The sequence below is a fragment of the Crotalus tigris genome, unplaced genomic scaffold (genome assembly GCF_016545835.1).
Source record: "Crotalus tigris isolate CLP2741 ecotype Arizona unplaced genomic scaffold, ASM1654583v1 scf7180000024291.2576520, whole genome shotgun sequence".
Lineage (NCBI taxonomy): Eukaryota > Metazoa > Chordata > Lepidosauria > Squamata > Viperidae > Crotalus > Crotalus tigris.
This window is the reverse complement of record NW_024100464.1, coordinates 1535901-1555606: the sequence shown is the minus strand read 5'-3', so window position 1 is coordinate 1555606 and position 19706 is coordinate 1535901. Positions and strand designations below refer to the sequence as shown.

The following is a 19706-nucleotide window of genomic DNA, read 5'->3' as shown; positions in this document are numbered from 1 at the left end:
CTTGTGCACCAAGTTCTACCAAGTTCTGATGAACTATTTCACCAAGTTGAAGTCCAGACTGTGAAGCCACATGAGTCATATCGTGACTCAAAGACTCTTGTTAAAAGGCTTTACATCAGACCCATCACTGACCTGGTACTGCTGATGAGGAAGACCAAACTTGAAGATTGAACCACGAGATATGCATCTTTTGTGTCTATCTCATAATTGCATTGTTTTGATGCTATGCCTTTGCTTAGGTTAGTTAATAGTTAGTTAATAGTGGAAATTGTATAATTCCAGGCAGGGAATGTACTGGTCAGAGTATATAGCTAGCTTAGGAATTAAGAACTGTTCTCTTAAGGGATAGCCTTCTGGGTAATGTAGCTTATGTTACCTGGTCATATCTGTGTTAGGATTGGCCACTGAGAGGGTCTTCTGTTTTATTACAGGATATCCTAGTTACATGCCAGTCAACGAGTTTTCTATGAATTCCAGCCATGAGGACTGGTAACTCCATTAGTATGGAAGAAACTGTTTTCCTTTTACCTATGTGATGGGTCCAGATTACAATCTATATTCCAGAAGAACCTCTACAGTAACTGTGAGTTAATGTCTTGAGGATGCCTGATAATAAAGTAATTTGCATGAATCCCTTCCATGGAGTTAATTCTGCCTGTATCAAGTAATACCCAGCAAGCCTTTGCTCGATCCAGGACAGATGCACCCAGACTCCACTGCCTCCCCACCATTCACCCTGCCCACTGCTACCACTGCCGAATGGCCCAAACACTACTGCCACCACTAAACAGCCTGAGGGTCAGTGCAGGTCAGTGATGATAACAGTGGTAGTGGAAGGGTATGAAAATGGGAAGCTCCCAGAAGCTGCTGCTGCTGCTCTGCAATCTACCCACCTCGCTCGCTCATTCGCTCCCTGCTCACTCACCCAGGTTTCCCTCCAGCTGCCCATGGCAAGTTATCTCTGGGGTGAATTGGCCATGTTGAGTTGTCCTGCAACAACTTGGAGGTGGTGAGTTGGCAGAGGTGACTTGGCAGTGGTGAAATGGTCATACCGAGCTGGCTGGGTCGAGCTGGCTGCACTAAGTTATCCTGGACCCAACAAGGGGAATGTGATGAGAACTAATTGGAAACTTAGATGTGGAAATGGCCAATCTTCTGACTGGACAAATGGCCATATTAAGATGAATCACCAAATTGTAAGATTCCTTGACACAGACCTCTATGGAAGGATCTACCTCTTAACTTGTGGCATTGAGGGAAATTCTACAAAGTTCAAGCTGTAAGAGATGATATACACATGGGCCAATAGCCTTGAATTAGATGCAAAGGGGGGAAAAACACCTGAGTCCTAGAAAGGGATTTCTGATTTGATGCAAATCTCAGTAATAAATGGTTCAAAACTTCAGAAATGACTGAACTGGCAAATGCTAAAACTAAAAGCAATTCATATCCTGTGCTTTGATCCAAAGTTAAAGACCTTATTGATCTTGCGGAGAAGATTTGCATCAAATAAGAAATCTCTCTCACACATGGTGTGTATGTCAGTAAAGACTCAATCATCCAGGCAAATGGTGTCTAAAGGCTGAATCATGGGAACTGGATCAAACTTGTTAAACTGAGATGTTTCATTGCTCATCCCAGCAACTTCATCAATCAGAGCAAAATTAGTTTTCAGGAGAAACTCCTGAAGTTGGTGCAAAAATAGTTGACACATTCCAGCAACTCTCTGACTCTCTGCCTAACTAATTTTGCTCTGACTGATGAAGTTGCTGGGATGAGCAATGAAACATTTCAGATTAATAAAGTTTGGTCCAGTTGCCATGATTCAACCTTCAGATGCAGTATATGTGTATGTTTATAAAATTTCATATAAAGAAGTGAGGTACATTCTTCAACAAATTGAAAAATTATGTAGGATACTTGAAATGTACACCAATTTCTTCTGAGTTTATTCCATTCATATTACATATTTTGTTTATATATCATACAATACTTCTTAACTGTGGCTATTATATTATCTATAAAACAATTTTCTGGAATTTTGATTTCATAGCTTGTTATTTTTCATTGTGGTTGTTGAGTAGTATAGGCCCATTTTATATACCGTATTTTCCGGCGTATAAGACGACTGAGCGTATAAGACGACCCCCAACTTTTGAGAAGATTTTCATGGTTTAGAAAGTTGTCTTATACGCCTGAAAATATAGTAATTTGAAAGGTATATACTGACCACCAGCCATGCAATTGTATTATAGCTATTATCTTTTAGGAATTTTGAAATATACTTTTTCACCATAGTTTCAATTTCTAATGCAATTAATGCTTTTTAGGAAAAAGGAAACAAGGTAACCACAAAATCCCAGTTAAAAAAAGTAATATTTTCCAAAAATGGGTGACTCTTTGACACAGGCTTTATATAGTTTTTTAATATCATCTTGTGTTGCCCCTTTTATTTGCATTTAATCTTAAAAGTGACAGGGAAAAAAACCGCATGCTGACTTGGAACTATATTTAATGGTTCCACCACAGCAGTGCCTATTGCTAAAGAAAAAACTTGCCTCCAGAAGTTGTGGGTACTGCACAACTTCTGTTCCTGTCCTGCCGCAGGGAGGACAGGGACAGCCAGGCGTCTCTGGTGCCTTTGGAGAGAGAGAGAGAGAGAAGGGAGAGAAAGCACACACGCATGTGTGTTTATGTGTGTGTGTGAGAGAGGGGGGGCTCCCCTTTTTGTAAGTTTGCTTGCTCCATCTGTGAGGCTCTCTGTTCCCCATACTTTTGCTGGCCAGCACCTCACCTTCCTCCTCTTCCTCTTCCCTTTCCCTCCTGGCTCGCCTTCCTGTGTCCGAGGTGACCTATGCATTGCTGTGCGAATTGGCAGGCTGGATGCTCGTTTAAATGTCCCCTGCAGCCAAATAGCCCTGGAAAACGCCGGGGAGAAAGAGGCAGAGCTAGAAGACCCGCCTGGGGTGAGCCGCGGTAAGGGCACGTAAAGGCAGCTGGATTACCTCATCCCATTCCGCCCTGGGAAACATTTCTCTGTTTCTGGTGAAAACTGCCGCTCTGCAGCATGAAGGGCCGTTGCGCTTAAAATGAAATAATTTCTGGGGCTGTTCTTGTTCCTCTAATGGCCCCACTTGCAAAATTCTTGATTGCAAATCCAATTCTTATAACTGAACCATTTGTGGCCAACCTCTTTGTTCCTTTTGGTACCCGTATTTTCCGGCGTATAAGATGACCCCCAACTTTTGAGAAGATTTTCATGGTTTAGAAAATCGTCTTATACGCCGGAAAATATGGTATATTGCAAATATTACTCTCCTATTTATGTACATTTAATACAATTGTTATTTCTCCCCACTTCTATAATGGAGCAGAAGTGATAATCAGAGTGCTATTAACAAAATGTTTTGAATTTTTAGAACTCTTCTAAATACTAACATTTCCCAGAGAGCTTAATGAGTGTAGCCACTCCATTATATAAGTAAGGAAAAGTAATAATTGTATTAAATATAGAAACCAATTTGAATAGTACACAAAATATTGCATCCATTTTTTTATATTCCGGTGACTATATAATAAAGTCTGCATAGTATATAGTACTCTTCTGTAGCCTGAACAACAGTCTCTACTTCTTTATAGCCAATTAATTAATTATGTTTCTGATACATTTCAGGCAAATTATTTAAAAAAAATATGTAGAGAAGAAAATTATGATTTAAACTGTCCACTATCTCAATATTTTCAAGTCGGGGGAGAACTTTTTGAGAATTCCAGAGCTGGTAAGATATTTCTTTGCTAGTTGTAGAGAAAGCAAATGTTCTACAGTCCCACTCATGCAGAGATGCCAGGAATCAGATTCCCAAGCAGCCATGTAAAGTTTAAAAAATTAAGATTTTTTTTATAACAAATTTTATTAGTTTTCCAGTTTAACATCCAAGTATTTAAAAAGCAACGTGGTGACTGGGTAATCAATAGTTCAATAACAATTTTTTCTGTACATATCTCAGGTTACATTATCAAAAATTCCTTCTCTATCTCCCTTAACATTTGGTGTATCATACTAAATTTCTAACCATAACAAATTCAGTTAAAGCATTTATCAATCCATTTTTTACTTATACATATCCATATCCTGTTTCTAAGTTTTACCTAATTCTTAATTTTTAATTACAGCAGTCCAATTTAACCTTTAAGATCCATAGTATTTAAATTTCTGGTAACCCAAATTTCCTTTATTTCATTACACAAAGGCTATAATATCTAAAATACATATATTACTTACTTGAATATATTCTTATTTTATTTCATAAACATTTTTTATTTCTCATAGCCCATTAGTTGAAACCTTAGAATCACTCTAGTAAATCAAAAGGCCTTATTTTTAAACCTAACTCTGGCTTTCTTTTTGTGCCAACCAGGTTTCCATACCAATGCCTTTAGGTTATCAGATGGATCTCCCTTCATTCTGGCACATGTTACTTGAATCAAAAGAGACCATCTGATCATCAATTTTCCACAAAACTGGTCCATTTATAATCATTAAGTTGCTGCCCTGGTGGTTCAAATCTCAATATTTGCTCTAGTGTCCTTATCTTCAATTCGGTCTGGTCTTCTTCTTCCTCAGATTTCTTCTGCTTTAAGTAAAGGGTCATGTCCAGTTTTATGGTTATTGTTTAGTTATCTAGGTTTTCAATATGCTGTCCTTGTTGATCTTTAGCATCGTCTGTTTGGGTGTTAGCTTCTTCCGCTTCTGTTATTTTTATTATAGGTTCTTTAATTGCAATCAGGATTTGGTTATCAGAGTTGTCAATATATTGTTGTTATTCTTTAAAGTCCTCTGTCTTGGTTTGATTTCTTCCGCTTCTGTTGTTTTCTGAGTTGTGAGTTCTTTAGTTGGAATTTGAGTTTCAGTTTGTAGGTTCAGGCTAGTGCCTCCATCTTTCAGTCTGGATTTAGTTATCTCAGTAGCTTCAAGATTTTTTTCAAGTATAAGTTTATAATCAATTGAGGTTTGTTGCTGGTCCCCCTCCATTTCTGGGGTAATTATAAATAGTCCTTTAGAGGAGGCTAGTTTTTTAAACAAAAGTCAATAAGTATTCAGCTCCACAGTTCTTAAAAGCCAATTTCACCTCCCAGCTGTTTCAGCTTTTTATTTTTAAAAAATACCAAGGTTGTAAACAGGTCTCTTTGTCAAAGATATTCACTTGCTGTACCAAGTTTCACCACAAGATGTCCCTGATAGCATTTAAAATCCTTTTCAAAAAGGCTAGTTTTTTTTCCAATTTAAGTTCTTTTTTGTCTCTTTTTTTCCCCCAAGTAGATGAGATAGCAAGCCCCCATAAAAATAGGAACTTTTTGGTCATCAAATATTAAAAAAATACAGATCCAATGATTTAATTATATTTTCAGGGCTTTATTTTCCCTATGTAATCAGACGCCGCCATTTTAGAGGGTGGAAAAAAAACAACAACGTTCCCTTCCCTCTCCTCACAGGGGGAAGCAGTTTCAAAAAGCTTTTTACAGGAAAAAAACTTGGGATAGAAAGAAGGTAAGGTCTCACCCAGTCCTCTGCGGTGCTTTCAAGTGCTTAGTTGTAAATTTGGCTTCGGCTGGAAACGGCGTAAGTGATGGGCCATGTAAATGGCCGATCTTTTCCCCATCAGTTAGAAGAGCTGCTCCGGAAGGGCTCCCACCCTTCCACGATCAGTCGGAGGTCGTCTTCGTGCTCATCGCCCCTCCAGGGTGACTTTCAACCCTTTGCAGGGTCCCTTGGCAGGAGAAAACCGGACAACGGAGGGAGCGATCACCCCACATGTACACAAATACCGTGATTGCAAACTGAAAGCCAAGATTTTTTTTCAGAAGATATGTATATCTTGTTTAGCCTGAAACAGACTGGGCCTTCATTGCAACTTCATGACAACTTTTTAGAAAATAAATATAAGCAAACAGGTATGCTTCTGCACCCAAAATACTTTGGAACAACAGAAATAATAGTGTTACATGAACAGGAGCAAGTCATTTGTGCCATGCAGCTGAATCAGATCTAGTCCAGTGCTTTCTGTAAATGCAGTAAAATATGAATGTGTTGAAAACCAGAAGGAACTCCACAAATCATTAAGGAAAGTTTATAAAAAGTAAGGTAACTGTATAATTATCAGTGAACAAGATGATGTCAGACAATCTATTGGTTGGTTGAACAAAAGATCTCCCTCTAAGCCTCCCCCCCCCCATGTTTATTTGGAAATTCTAAATGAAACTCAGTATTAATGTACTTAAAGAGGAAAAAGGGGAAATGTAGCTTTACAAAAAAAAAAGAAGATAATTAAATTTTGAAAGCCTAATGCATACGTTTTATGATTAGAGAGCACAAAGGTTAACTAAGGTTACACTTCTGCATATGTGGACATATAATTTGAAAATGCCATAAGAGTATTTTGAGGTGCAGAAGTTCAGTATTTAGGCATTCCTACTGATTTTCAGTAAATAGTTATGACATATTTTTGTTCTATTCATTTAAGAAAGCTTTGACTGGATGAGATGAAATCTTTCCAATCTAGGGTAATCATCCTGAAATATATGATTTGAGATGATGTCCCAAAGCCAATTGTGGGATGCAACACTTCAGACATTTAAGATTTTGTCATATTAGCTTATCATTGTGACATTTTGCTACATGTAATCATTTATTTTCATTATATTTTATATTTATCTTGAAGGTAGAGTGTTTGATCACAGAGATATATGATATTGTAAATTCTTTGTTTAATTCAGTGGCACAATAATATAAACTTTAGATTTATAGTCTTTTCTGATTGGTTTTTTTCTGCTTTATACAAATAAAGTATAATTTCCTCTCACAACCTTTTAAAAATAAAAAATTAGAAAAGGACTGAACTGGATGCACTATAAACAGCAATTTCACAAACTGTTCAAAAAACTCCATCGGAATAGTAAAATGCAGAAGAACTATTACATGTGGACGGACATAAGGAATTATAAGAAATGTGTATGCCTTTTGTTGCCAAAAATATGTAAACATAACTATGTGCATATAATATGTAGTATTTGTCATCCTCATTTGATGGTTGTTATGGAGACCACCATCTTGCAGTTTTAGCTTTTAAATATTCTATTTTTTCTTTTTCCATCCCCATATTTCCAGTCCTTCCTTTTCTGCTATCCTTTTGTGTGTGAGAGCCCTTTGGTGCCTCATAAGAGTAATGTAAGAATTATCTGGGTTGGCACATTTCCAGCAAAATGTTACAAATGCTTTCACCAGGAGCACAAGAGAACAGAAGCAACATCATGAAAGTTTGTTCTTATAGCTAAATAGCTCAACCTCCTTGTTCTGATTTGAGCTATTCTATGTAATGAGAATTTGAATAAACCCCTCTACTTCCAGATAGCTTTGGACAGTTGGGTGTTGTCCTCCTTGCGCATAACGAATTGCAGCAGAAATGTGTACAAGGTAATTGTGGAAATATTGCCCCTTTGAGGAATAAATTTCATTTCCATGTGAAGTTATATTGCAGTATGAACCTGGAACATGCTGAACAGATTATTTATAAATATTGTCACAACAAAATAACAAAAGAAAATCTAGACTCGTGTATGTGGTTTTGCTATCTAAAATAAGTGACATGTTATAAGAGAAGGATATAAGTGACATGTTATAAGAGAAGTTCCCCTAATACTCTCCAGAAAACCCAGTAAGAAGGACCTCAGCAACAACTTCCATACTAATTACTCATAAATTATTTTATTTCTCATCTTTTGGGAAGTGAAAAAATAATTTAAACTCAATCATTTATACAAGATTTTTGTGATGAGCTACAAATTGTTTTTGATGAGCTACAGGATGCTCTGTTCCTCCTAGCTATTATTTAACAGTTTGCATATGAATAACATTCCATTTTTAAAAGCTAAACATTTATAGTCATTCCATATAGACAGTCAGGAGAATGGGATGGGTGAAAGCAGGCAGTTCAGGAACAAAACTTCTTCACTGGTGTCATTTGCACTTTCTTGCTAGCATCCTGTCCTCATTAAGTGATTTGCAGAGGTGTTTCTAACATCTCCATAAGAAAGGTGTCAATAGGGGTGTCACCTATTAGCTTGAAGAAGAAGAGATGCTCGAGGCATTTCAGTCCAATAGATCTCAATGCAGGCAGCCTGAGAAGAAGTTTAGCAAATCTGGAAAAGAGAGTGAGAGGGAAAGTGAGAGTGAGTGTGTGTATGTGTGTGTGTGTAAGAATTGTTTGTATGTGTGTGTGTGTGTATGTATGTATATATATATGTATATATTGTAAGGACCCACCCCACTTTGCATCTTAAGAAGACAGAACTCTTGGAATAGTTCTTCCAACAGGCATCCTTTATTAAGAGATGGTTGCGGGCGTTCTAGACAGGACTTGGGGTCCAAGCTCTCCCATTCAAGGTTTTAAGGGGTTCCCCAGTAGCCCCACCCAATCACTCCCTTCTTCCAGCGACAGTCTCAGGCATTACACTCCCACCCCCTTTTCCTTACTGCCGGCTGGATGGAGACTTCAGAGAGAACTACATGAAGGTAATAGCCCCATTGTTATGGTTAGTCCTTTTGGTGATATACACATCCAATTCCTTTGAAGTGTACTGAAGGAAGTGAGGGCCATAAAGCCCCTTTGTTCACCGCCTTCCCTTCATCGTATGACAGAATCCAGAGAAGGCAGAAATGGGGTTTTCTATAGTTGATATATAGAGATGAAATATAATTGGATTCTGACATCCTGCCCCCTCAAAAATAAGACAGATCCACCTGAAAGAAAACAAAACAGGTATAAAAGTTAGTCAGGCTTGTTAGGATACTCTGTGTGAAACTTCTTTAATAGCTTCGGGGCTCTGACATGGTATTTATGGACCCACTTGTTTTGTGAGGCAGGGAGGTGTTTCCAGGCAACTAGGAACTGAGTCGCTCCATGATATCTCCTGGAGTCAAGAATTTCTTTTATTTTGAAGTGTTGTTTGCCCTCCACCATGATTGGAGGTGGGGGGGGATTTTTGGCCGTAACAATGACTGATGCTCTCTTTTCAACAAGCTGCAATAAAGAATTGGGTGTATTTGCTTGAGATTTTTGGGTAATTCTAATTCTACTGTTACTGGGTTTATGATTCTTTTAATTGGAAAAGACCCTATATATTTTGGTCCAAGTTCTTTACAGGACTATAGGGACTTTAGGTATTTTGTAAATAAGTACACCATTTCTCCTATAATGAATGGTGTAGGCTCAACCCTTTTTTTTATCGGCTTGTGCTTTGTATGCCTGCCTAGCTTCATCTAGTGCTTTTCTGACTATTGGCCAGGTGTTTTGTAATTGTTCCATCCATTCTTTCAGTGATGGGATCGCCGGTTCCTGTGGGGTTAATTCTGGCATGGGGTTGAAACTTTGACCGGTGGCTATTTGAAAAGGAGTGTAACCTGTGCTGGAGTGGACTGCATTATTGTAAGCAATTTCTGCGAAAGGGAGTAGGTCCGTTCAATTTGTTTGCTGAAAATTAATAAACATCTTAAATATTGCTCAAGTACTGAATGACAACATTCTGTTTGTCCATCCCCTTGTGGATGATCGCTAGACGTCAGTCCCTGAGTGGTCCCTAAGAGGGATAAAAATTCCTTCCAAAATGCAGACGTAAATTGCACTCCCCTATCAGAGATGATGCGTTGGGGTGCCCCGTGCAATCTGTAAATGTGCTGGATGAAAAGTTTCACTAAGGCTTTTGCGTTGGGAATCTTTTGGCAAGGGATAAAGCACCTGTTTGGAAAACAAGTCCGTGACCGTCCAGACAACAATATTTCCATTGCTTTCTGGCAATTCCACTATAAAATCCATGGCTATTTCCCTCCAGGGGGCTGAGGGATTTGCCACTGTGTGTAATCGTCCTGGCGATTTCCCTTGCAACCTCTTTGCAGTAGCACATTTTGGGCAGCTGGTTACGTAACTTTCTATGTCCTTTTTTATGGATGGCCACCAAAATTGCCGTTTAATTAAGTGTAATGTTTTTACAAATCCAAAATGCCCTGCTGATTTTGTGTCATGGCAAAGCTGCATGAATGTGACTCCTTGGGTTGTTGGTATATATAACTTTTCCCCTACCCAAGGTAACCCGTCTCTCATTGTGAACACATTTTTGTTTTTCTGGAACCATTCATCTGCATCTGCAAGGAAGTTCTTTCTCCCTGGTAAATGTTTGAGCTTAAATTGGAACTGGTGAAAATGCTGGGACCAGCGGGCTTGCTTGGTATTGAGCTTCCTGGGCACTTTCAGGGCTTCCAAATTTTTGTGATCAGTCCACACCTGGAAGGGGATTTTGTTGCCTTCCAGGAACTGTCACCACGTGAGTAATGCCCAACATATCCCCTATGCCTCTTTCTCCCATACGGGCCAGCGCTGTTCTGTTTCCGTGAGTTTCTTGGATGTATATGCATAGGGTTGCAATACTCCATCATCGTTTTCTTGTAATAGAACAACCCCCAGTGCCCCATCACTTGCATCCGCCTGTAATACGAAGGACTTATCCATGTCTGGGTGCCTTAGTACTGGTTCAGCAGAAAAAAGTCTCTTTAGTCTCTCAAACACTGCTTGGCACTCCATTGTCCATGTCAGTGGCTGGCTAGGTTTTACTGAGGATGCTCCCTTCATTTTTAGTAAGTTAGTGAGGGGCAAGGCTATCTGGGCAAATGAGGGGATGAATTGGTGGTAAAAGTTTGCAAAGTCCAGGAAACTTTGTAGTTGCTTTCTTGTGTGGGGTGGTGCCCAATCTAATACTGCTCTGACCTTCTCTGGGTCCATTTCAATGCCCTGGGGGGATATGTGATAACCTAGGTAGTCTATCCTTTCCTGGTGGAATTCGCATTTTGAGAATTCTGGCATATAGGTGGGCAGCTCGCAGTTTCTTTAAAACCGCTCTGACAAGGTTGACATGTTCCTCTTTTGTTTCGGTGAAGATAAGAATGTCGTCCAAGTAAACAAGGACCCCCTTAAACAGGTGCTCCCTTAGAACATCATTGATTAATTGCATAAAGACTGCAGGGCCCCCTTGTAATCCAAATGGCAAGACTTTGAATTGATAGCACCCCATGGGGCAGTTAAATGCGGTCTTCCATTCGTCCCCTTCCTTAATTCTCACGCGATAGTAAGCTTCCCTTAGGTCTAGTTTAGAAAAAAATTTCCCTTTCGAGAGGTGTGACAGCATGTCTTTCATGAGGGGCAGAGGGTATAGGTTGCTTTCACTGATTGTATTCAGGGCCCTATAATCCACGCATAAGCGTAAAGAGCCATCCTTCTTCTCTCTAAAGAGGACCGGGGCAGCCACTTTAGGCTTGGCTGGCTCAATGAAACCTCTCTCTAGGTTTTTTTTTATGAATCTTTCCATTTCCTCCTTCTCCTTTGGGCTCATGGAGTATAATCTGGGCTTCGGGAGTTTTGCCCCAGGCTTGAATTCAATGGTACAGTCTGTGGGTCGGTAGGGGGGGAGCTCATCCACCCTCTCCTCACTGAAAACTTCAGCAAGGTCTCTGTATTCCTCTGGTATTTCTGGTGGTCCCTTTTCCTCTCCCATGGATGCTTTTTCTATTCTTGATTCTGGTAGCCCCCCTTGGGATTTTAAGTCCATCGGGTCCCCCTTCGGGAATTTGATTTCTGTCGTCCTCCAATTTATCCAGGGGGTTCCATTTTTTTAACCATTCCATCCCTAGGATCATTGGGCATTCCATGCCTGGGGTCACCACAAATGTTATGTCCTCCTCATGTTTGTCCAGGAAGAGGTGTATTGGTAAAGTGGCTAGGGTAACTGGCACCCCCTCTGCTATGGATCCATCTAACTGGCCAAATGAGATTGGTTGTTCCAGTCTCCTCGATTGAATGCCCAGATTCCCAGTAGTGAGGCAGTGGGTGCAGCCAGAATCTATTAAGGCTTTCACCTTCATGGCTTCAGGCATGGGGGGAATTAATATAGTCACTGTCTTGAGAATGGGTGCGATGCATCCACTTACCAGGGGTTTGCCCTCCGAGCTGTCATCTGAGGCGTCCACTGGCCCTGCGGTATAGGCTGGAGTTCTTTCCCCCTGATGAGCAGAGGTGGGGGGTTCCACAATTTCCATCATTCTCATGGCAGTTTCTTTTGGCTCAGTTGAAGACTTTCCAGATTTGCTGATCGGGGATCTGTCTGGGTTGTGCTGGGGGGCTTTGGAGCAGCATTCTACAGCTCGATGCCCTTCTCTTCTGCACTTGAAACACTCCATTTGCTTCTTGGCTGTAGCCAATGGTTTCACTGGTTCGTGTGTCAACTCAGGCGGGGAGCAGCTCCATTATTTTCCTCAGCGGTGTCTCTTCAATATGTCGATCTCTGCTTCCTCTGCCAAGACATACCATTCCTCAAGTTGGTGTGGATCCGGTCGGGGCAGGCAAGTGTCATATAGGTCATAATTTAGTCCGTCTTTGAAATGGCTAAGGAGGATGTCTTCTGGCCAGTTCAGTTTACTGGCAATGGCCTGGAATTCTTGTGTATATTCAGCCACCGGGCGTTTGCCTTGCCTCATCTTTTTTTTTTTTTTATTAAAAAGTTTTATAAATTTTACAAAAAATACAAAACAATACAAAAACAAAAAACAACATATACAAATAAAAAACAAACATTACCCAACAAACCCCCCCTTCCCCAACCCCTACCCAGACCCTCCCCCCTTCCCCCCCCCCCGAGCCTCCCAGAGCAGAATATAGGCTTAGTTAAAAGAAGATTAAAAAAATTATATTTATTAAAAAAAAGAAAATATAAAATAAAAGTAAGCCTCCCTGCTATCAGCCCCCTTTACCACAAATATCCTGCAGGAAAAGGGCAGTGTGGACAACCGTGGGATCTGGCAGGGTGAGAGCTGTGAACCATAAACACAAAGCTTTCGCTGTGTCCCTGCACAACAGCTACAGTGCTCTTGCTGACCTTAATAGGGACATTAAGGAGACTGGTAAAGGTATTTGTGAAGATAACTCAAATAAGCAGGGGATTGTGGTCCGAGATGAAGAACTAGATTTTGATAGGGAGAAGTGTGAATCAGGTATTGCACATCAGTCATGCAAGAATAGAAAGGCTCCCAAAAAGAGAAGCTACCTTCTGGTAGGTGATTCAATTATAAGGGATGTAAATTTAGGAAAGGACACAGAGGCTTTGAAAGAGGTCAGGTGTCTTCCAGGTGCTACTGCCAGTAGGGACAAGAAGCGTATTTCTAAAATAATCAAGAATGGCAGCAAGGACTGTGATGTGGAGGCTATTGTACACCTTGGCACTAATGATCTGTCCCAAAAAGATGTACTCTCTGTGCAGAATGATTTCCAGAGCTTGGGGAAGGAACTTAGCAGAATAGGCTGTAGGCTTACTTTCTCAGAGGTTTTACCAGTGTATAAGGAGCAAAACGGAAAAGGCCAGCGCATAGCACAATTCAATATGTGGCTAAAGGAATGGTGTAAAGGGGAAGGCTTTGGATATATTAGTCACGATGTCAGTAGCTGGTCCAATCAAAAGATGTACAAAAGAGATGGTTTGCATCCATCAAAAAAAGGGACTGAGTTACTCGGCTATAAATTCACAGATTTTCTGGAGGGAAATTTAAACTAAACAGCGGGGACAGGGAGTTAATTGATACGGAACAACCCTGTCCCCGGCAATTTAAAAACTATAGGGCTATCAGTGCATGTAGCACAGATGTGTGTGTGGACAAGAATACCAACCTTGCTACCAATCAAAATGAAGCCTCTAATAGCGAGTGCCATATAAAGTGCACTAACCAAATAGGTGGTAAGACAATAGGGGAACTCAGGCACCACACAGGTTATGTAGAAAGGAAACACAGGGCCACCCACAAAGGACTCAAATGTTTATACACCAATGCACAAAGTATGAACAGCAAACAGGGTGAACTAGAAATTCAGGTTAATGAGGGCAGATACGATATTGTTGCCATTACGGAAACATGGTGGGATGAAACTCACACATGGAACACACAGCTAGAGGGATTTAAATTATTTAAAAGAAACAGACCAAATAAAAGAGGAGGTGGAGTTGCTCTCTATATAAGAAATAACTACATCTTCACAGAAATAGAGTACAACAATGATAAAAACTGTCTTGAATGCATTTGGGTCAATATAAAAGGGGGGGGGAATGACATTGCCATAGGTGTATACTACAGACCACCCAACCAAACAGAGGAAATAGATGAACTTTTTGCTAGTCAGCTAACTAAGGTATGTAGGAAGCACATCACAATAGTAATGGGGGACTTTAACTACCCTGACATCAACTGGGAGACAAACTCCGCACCAAGTGGAAGATCAAACAGGTTCCTGGCAAACCTAGCAGACAACTTTGTCTCCCAAAAAGTAGAGAATGGAACTAGGGGATTAGCCATTTTGGATCTAATTCTCACTAACAGAGATGAAATGATAGACGGTGTTGGAGCCATAGGAACCCTGGGAGGAAGTGATCATGCAATATTAGAATTCAACATTATAGAAGCACAACCAATAGAACACAGTCAAACTAGAGTCTTGGACTTCAAGAGAGCTAATTTCAATAAACTTAGAGAGGGCTTGGGAAGGATTCCATGGATGAGAATCCTCAAGGGGAAAACAACTCAAGAAGCTTGGGAAATTTTGAAAAATGAGATAATAAAAGCACAGTCTAGCACAATACCAACAAAGAGGAAAAATAACAGCTCTCAAAAGAAACCAGCATGGCTGCATAAAGAACTCTCTGACAAATTGAAAGATAAAAAGGACAAGTATAGAAAGTGGAAAGAGGGGAACATAACTAAGTCAGAATATCAGCAAATAGCCCGAGCCTGCAAAGATGAAGTGAAGAAAGCCAAGGCTCAAAATGAACTGAGGCTTGCGACCAAAGTCAAAAATAACAAAAAAAGCTTCTTTCAACATGTAAAAAACAAGAAAAAAGTGAAGGAAATGATTGGTCCATTAGTGGGTGGAAGTGGCAAGAAGGTGACAAGCAACAGGGAGAAAGCAGAACTATTTAACTCATTTTTTGCATCTGTCTTTACACAAAGGGAAAAAACAGACCAACCTATCAAAAATAGTGCCACAAAAAACAAAACAGAAACACAAGTTAAGATAGGCAAGAAAATCGTTAGTGAGCACCTGTCCAGCCTAGATGAGTTCAAATCGCCAGGACCAGACGGATTACACCCCAGAGTTCTCAAGGAACTGGCAGATGTGATATCGGAGCCACTGAACTATATTTTTCAAAGATCCTGGAACACAGGGGAACTACCAGAGGACTGGAAAAGAGCTGATGTAGTTCCCATCCTCAAAAAAGGAAAAAAAATGGATCCAGGAAATTACAGACCTATCAGCCTGACCTCAATACCTGGGAAGATCCTGGAAAAGATAATCAAACAACGAATCAACGAACACCTAGAGGCAAACAAAGTCATTACTAAAAGCCAACATGGGTTTGTCAAAAATAGATCATGCCAGACAAATCTTATTGCATTCTTTGACCAAGTGACAAAATTAGTGGATCAGAGGAATGCTGTGGACATAATTTACTTGGACTTCAGTAAGGCATTTGATAAAGTAGATCACAACCTACTACTTGACAAGATAGAAAAATGTGGGGTAGACAGAACCACCACCAGATGGATCCGTAGCTGGCTGACCGGCCGTACTCAGCGAGTGGTCCTCAATGGAACTGCATCTATATGGAGGGAAGTGTGTAGTGGGGTGCCCCAGGGCTCTGTTCTGGGCCCAGTACTCTTCAACATCTTCATCAACGATTTGGATGAAGGGATAGATGGGGAACTCATCAAATTTGCAGACGACACCAAGCTGGCAGGAATAGCCAACACTCCAGAAGACAGGCTTCAGATACAGAAGGATCTGGACAGACTTGAACACTGGGCACTAACTAACAAAATGAAATTCAATGGTGAAAAAAGCAAGGTTCTACATTTAGGCAAGAAAAACCAAATGCACAAGTACAGCATAGGTGGCACCATGCTCAATAGTAGTAACTGTGAGAGGGACCTCGGAGTCCTAGTAGACAATCAGTTAAATATGAGCCAGCAGTGTGCTGCAGCTGCCAAAAAGGCCAACACAGTGCTAGGCTGCATTAACAGAGGGATAGAATCAAGATCACGTGAAGTATTAATACCACTCTTCAATGCCTTGGTAAGGCCACACTTGGAATACTGCATCCAGTTTTGGTCACCACGATGTAAAAAAGATGTTGAGACTCTAGAAAGAGTACAGAGAAGAGCAACAAAGATGATTAGGGGACTGGAGGCTAAAACATATAAGGAACGGTTGCGAGAATTGGGTATGTCTAGTTTAACGAAGAGAAGGACAAGGGGGGACATGATAGCAGTATTCCAATATCTCAGGGGCTGCCATAAAGAAGAGGGAATTAAGCTATTTTCCAAAGCACCTGAAGGCAGGACAAGAAGCAACGGGTGGAAACTAATCAAGGAGAGAAGCAACCTAGAACTAAGGAGAAACTTCCTGACAGTGAGAACAATTAATCAGTGGAACAGCTTGCCTCCAGAAGCAGTAAATGCTCCAACACTGGAAGTTTTTAAGAAGAGACTGGACAGCCATTTGTCCGAAATGGTGTAGGGTTTCCTGCCCGAGCAGGGGGTTGGACTAGATGACCTCCAAGGTCCCTTCCAACTTTACTACTATTACTAATATATATATATATATGTATATAAAAATGAAGATTATAAAAAGGCTATATAATATTTTATATCCAACTTACATTGTATAAATTTTATCCATTTATCCCAAACAGCAAGAAATTTCTCTTGCGTTTGTCCCTTTAAGAAAGCCGAAATCTTTGCCATTTCCGCTAAGTAAGATACGTTAAGAAACCATTCCTGCAATGTAGGCAAAGATTCCTTCTTCCAATATTGTCCTACTAACAACCTCGCAGCTGTAATCAAATTTAACATCAATATAACCTCCTTTGTATCACAATCAGTAACTATACCTAACAAAAATAATTGCGGAGTAAATTTTACCCTCCTTTTAAAAATTCTCTGGATATTCCACCATATCTTAATCCAAAATGCTTTTATCTCTCTACACGACCACCAGATATGATAATAAGTAGCATCCATACAACCACATCTCCAACATTTAGGTTTTAAGTCAGGGTACATAAGAGACATTTTTTGTGGATCAAGGTGCCATCTATAAAACATTTTGTAAAAATTTTCCCTTAAGTTCTGTGCTTGCGTAAATTTGACATTTCTCACCCAAATAGTTTCCCAGGTGTCCAATGAAACTGGCTCACCAAAATTCTGCGCCCATCTAATCATACAATCTTTAATTAGTTCGGTTTCTGAATCCAGTTCAACTAGAACCCCATAAATTCTCTTAATGTGGGTTTGTCTTTGATCCTTCACTTGCTTAATAAGATTTTCATCTTCTCTTAAAAAACCCACCTTACAATCCATCTTCCATCTATCTGCTAATTGCCTATATTGGAACCAAGAATAAATAATATTTTCTTGTGCTAGCTCTTCCCGTGATTTTAACTGCCAGTTTTGTCCATCCCATCTAAGTAACTGTCTATAAGACACCATATCCATTTTAACCCCTCTTTTTATTCCTTCTATCGCATGCCAAGGTATAGCCCATAATGGTACTTTGAAATCACTTTTATAGTATTTTCTCCAAATCCTAAGTAGAGGAGTTCTTAAAATATGAGATTTAAAAGCCCAATCCACTTTTTTATTAAATATTAAATAGGCATGCCACCCAAAAAGTAAATTCCATCCCTCTAAATGGAGTATCTCAGAGTTTGTCAAATTTACCCAATCACTAACTAATGTTAGAACCACCGCATCATAATATAATTTCAAATTCGGTACCTTGAGTCCTCCCCTCTCACGGAAGTCTTGCATAATTTTAAGCTTAACCCTTGGCTTTTTCCCTGCCCAGATAAATTTATTGAGACCTTTCTGCCATTCACTTAAATTAATCTCATTCTTCAGAATCGGTAACATTTGAAACAAAAAGAGAAACTTGGGTAGAATATTCATTTTTATCACTGCAATTCTTCCCATGAGGGATAGTTGCAACTTTTCCCAATTCTTCAGGTCTTTCTGTACCCTAACCCACAACCTTTCATAGTTATTTTTAAATAATTTTGCATTAGAAACAGATAACATCACCCCCAAATATTTTACCTTATTAACAATTTCAAAACCCGTCAAGTTAACCAAAGTCTGCTTCTCCCGGCTAGTCATATTTTTAGGTAAAATTTTAGTCTTATTAACATTAATCTTGAAACCCGAAACCAGACCATAATTATGAATCAACTGCAGTAATTTTACTACAGAATAAGTAGGTTGCGACAAAGTAATAACCAAGTCATCCGCAAAAGCTCTTAACTTATACTCTTTTTTGTTAACTTCTATTCCTTTAATTTCCTGCGACTCTCGAATTTTAATCAACACTATTTCCAATGTTAAAACAAACAACAACGGTGATAATGGACATCCCTGCCTAGTACCTTTCTCTATTGTAAAAACCTCTGACAAGCCTCCATTGACAATAAGTTGTGCCGTTTGTTTTTGATATATTACCGTAAGAGCTTGCAATATCTTTTCACCAAAATTCATCTCTTCCATTACTCTTAACATAAAATGCCAATTCAATTGGTCAAAAGCTTTTTCAGCATCTAAAAATATCAGCCCTGCAGAAACTTGGTTATTTTTATCTAAATATTCTAATAAATTAATAATTTGTCTGACATTATTTTTCATGTACCTTCCAGTTATGAACCCAGATTGATCTTTATGCACAAGGTGATGCACAACCCTCATAAGCCTATTTACTAAAATTTTTACAAATATCTTATAATCCACATTTAAAAGAGATATAGGCCTATAATTCTTTGGTAAAGTAAGATCTTGATCCTCCTTTGGAATCAGTGATATAAAAGCACTACGCCATGAGGGAGGAATCTCTTGACCCTGTAAAATACCATTAAAAAGATCACCTAATGATTGAATCATCTCCTCCATTAAGGCTTTAGAGTAAACAGCTGTTAAGCCATCCGTACCAGGTGCTTTCCCTGGTTTCAATTGTTGAATTGCTGACGCAATTTCCTCCTTAGTAATTAAGCCATTAATTTCATGTTTCTGATCCTCTGTCAATTTGGGGAAACTAGCCTCACTTAAATATTTATTTATCTCTAAAATTTGCACGTTAGTAGATTTATATAATTTTTGATAATAATCCAAAAAAGATTTCTTAATCAGTTCCTTCTGAGAAACTAATTTACCCTTATAATTTATTTTATCTATTGTTCTCTGTCTCTGTTTCTTTCTTAATTGATAAGCCAACCATCTCCCTGGCTTATTGGCATTACAAAATGTATTTTGTTTCATAAACAATAAATTAGTTGCAGCTTGATCTGCTAACAACATATTGAATTGTGTTCTTAACAACTTTATAGATTCTTTAATACTTTCATCAGAAGGATTTAAAATCAAAGACTTTTCTTTTAATTTAATTTCATCCTCCAATTCTTTACGTTTCTGAGTCTGTTTTTGCTTATGACAGTTGTTCATTTTTATCAAAATCCCACGCATAAATGCTTTACCTGCATCCCATACCATTGACATTGAAGTCCCCTTATACATATTCAAAGCA

The 19706-nt window shown here is 39.3% G+C and overlaps 1 protein-coding gene across 2 annotated transcripts in view; it reads right to left on the bottom strand.

Moving 5' to 3' along the window:
* Positions 1-19706, bottom strand: part of LOC120299315 (retinoic acid receptor RXR-gamma-like) — a 173295-nt gene that overhangs the window by 48635 nt on the left and 104954 nt on the right. Inside the window, exon 10 of one of the 2 annotated variants that reach the window (XM_039324012.1) lies at positions 4214-8196. The exons of the other annotated variant lie outside the window; for it this stretch is intronic. Within the exon in view, the coding sequence (XP_039179946.1) occupies positions 8049-8196 (148 nt within the window). The 3' untranslated portion in view covers positions 4214-8048. Of the gene's footprint in view, positions 1-4213; positions 8197-19706 lie in introns of those variants that run through there. 2 annotated transcript variants of the gene reach the window in all.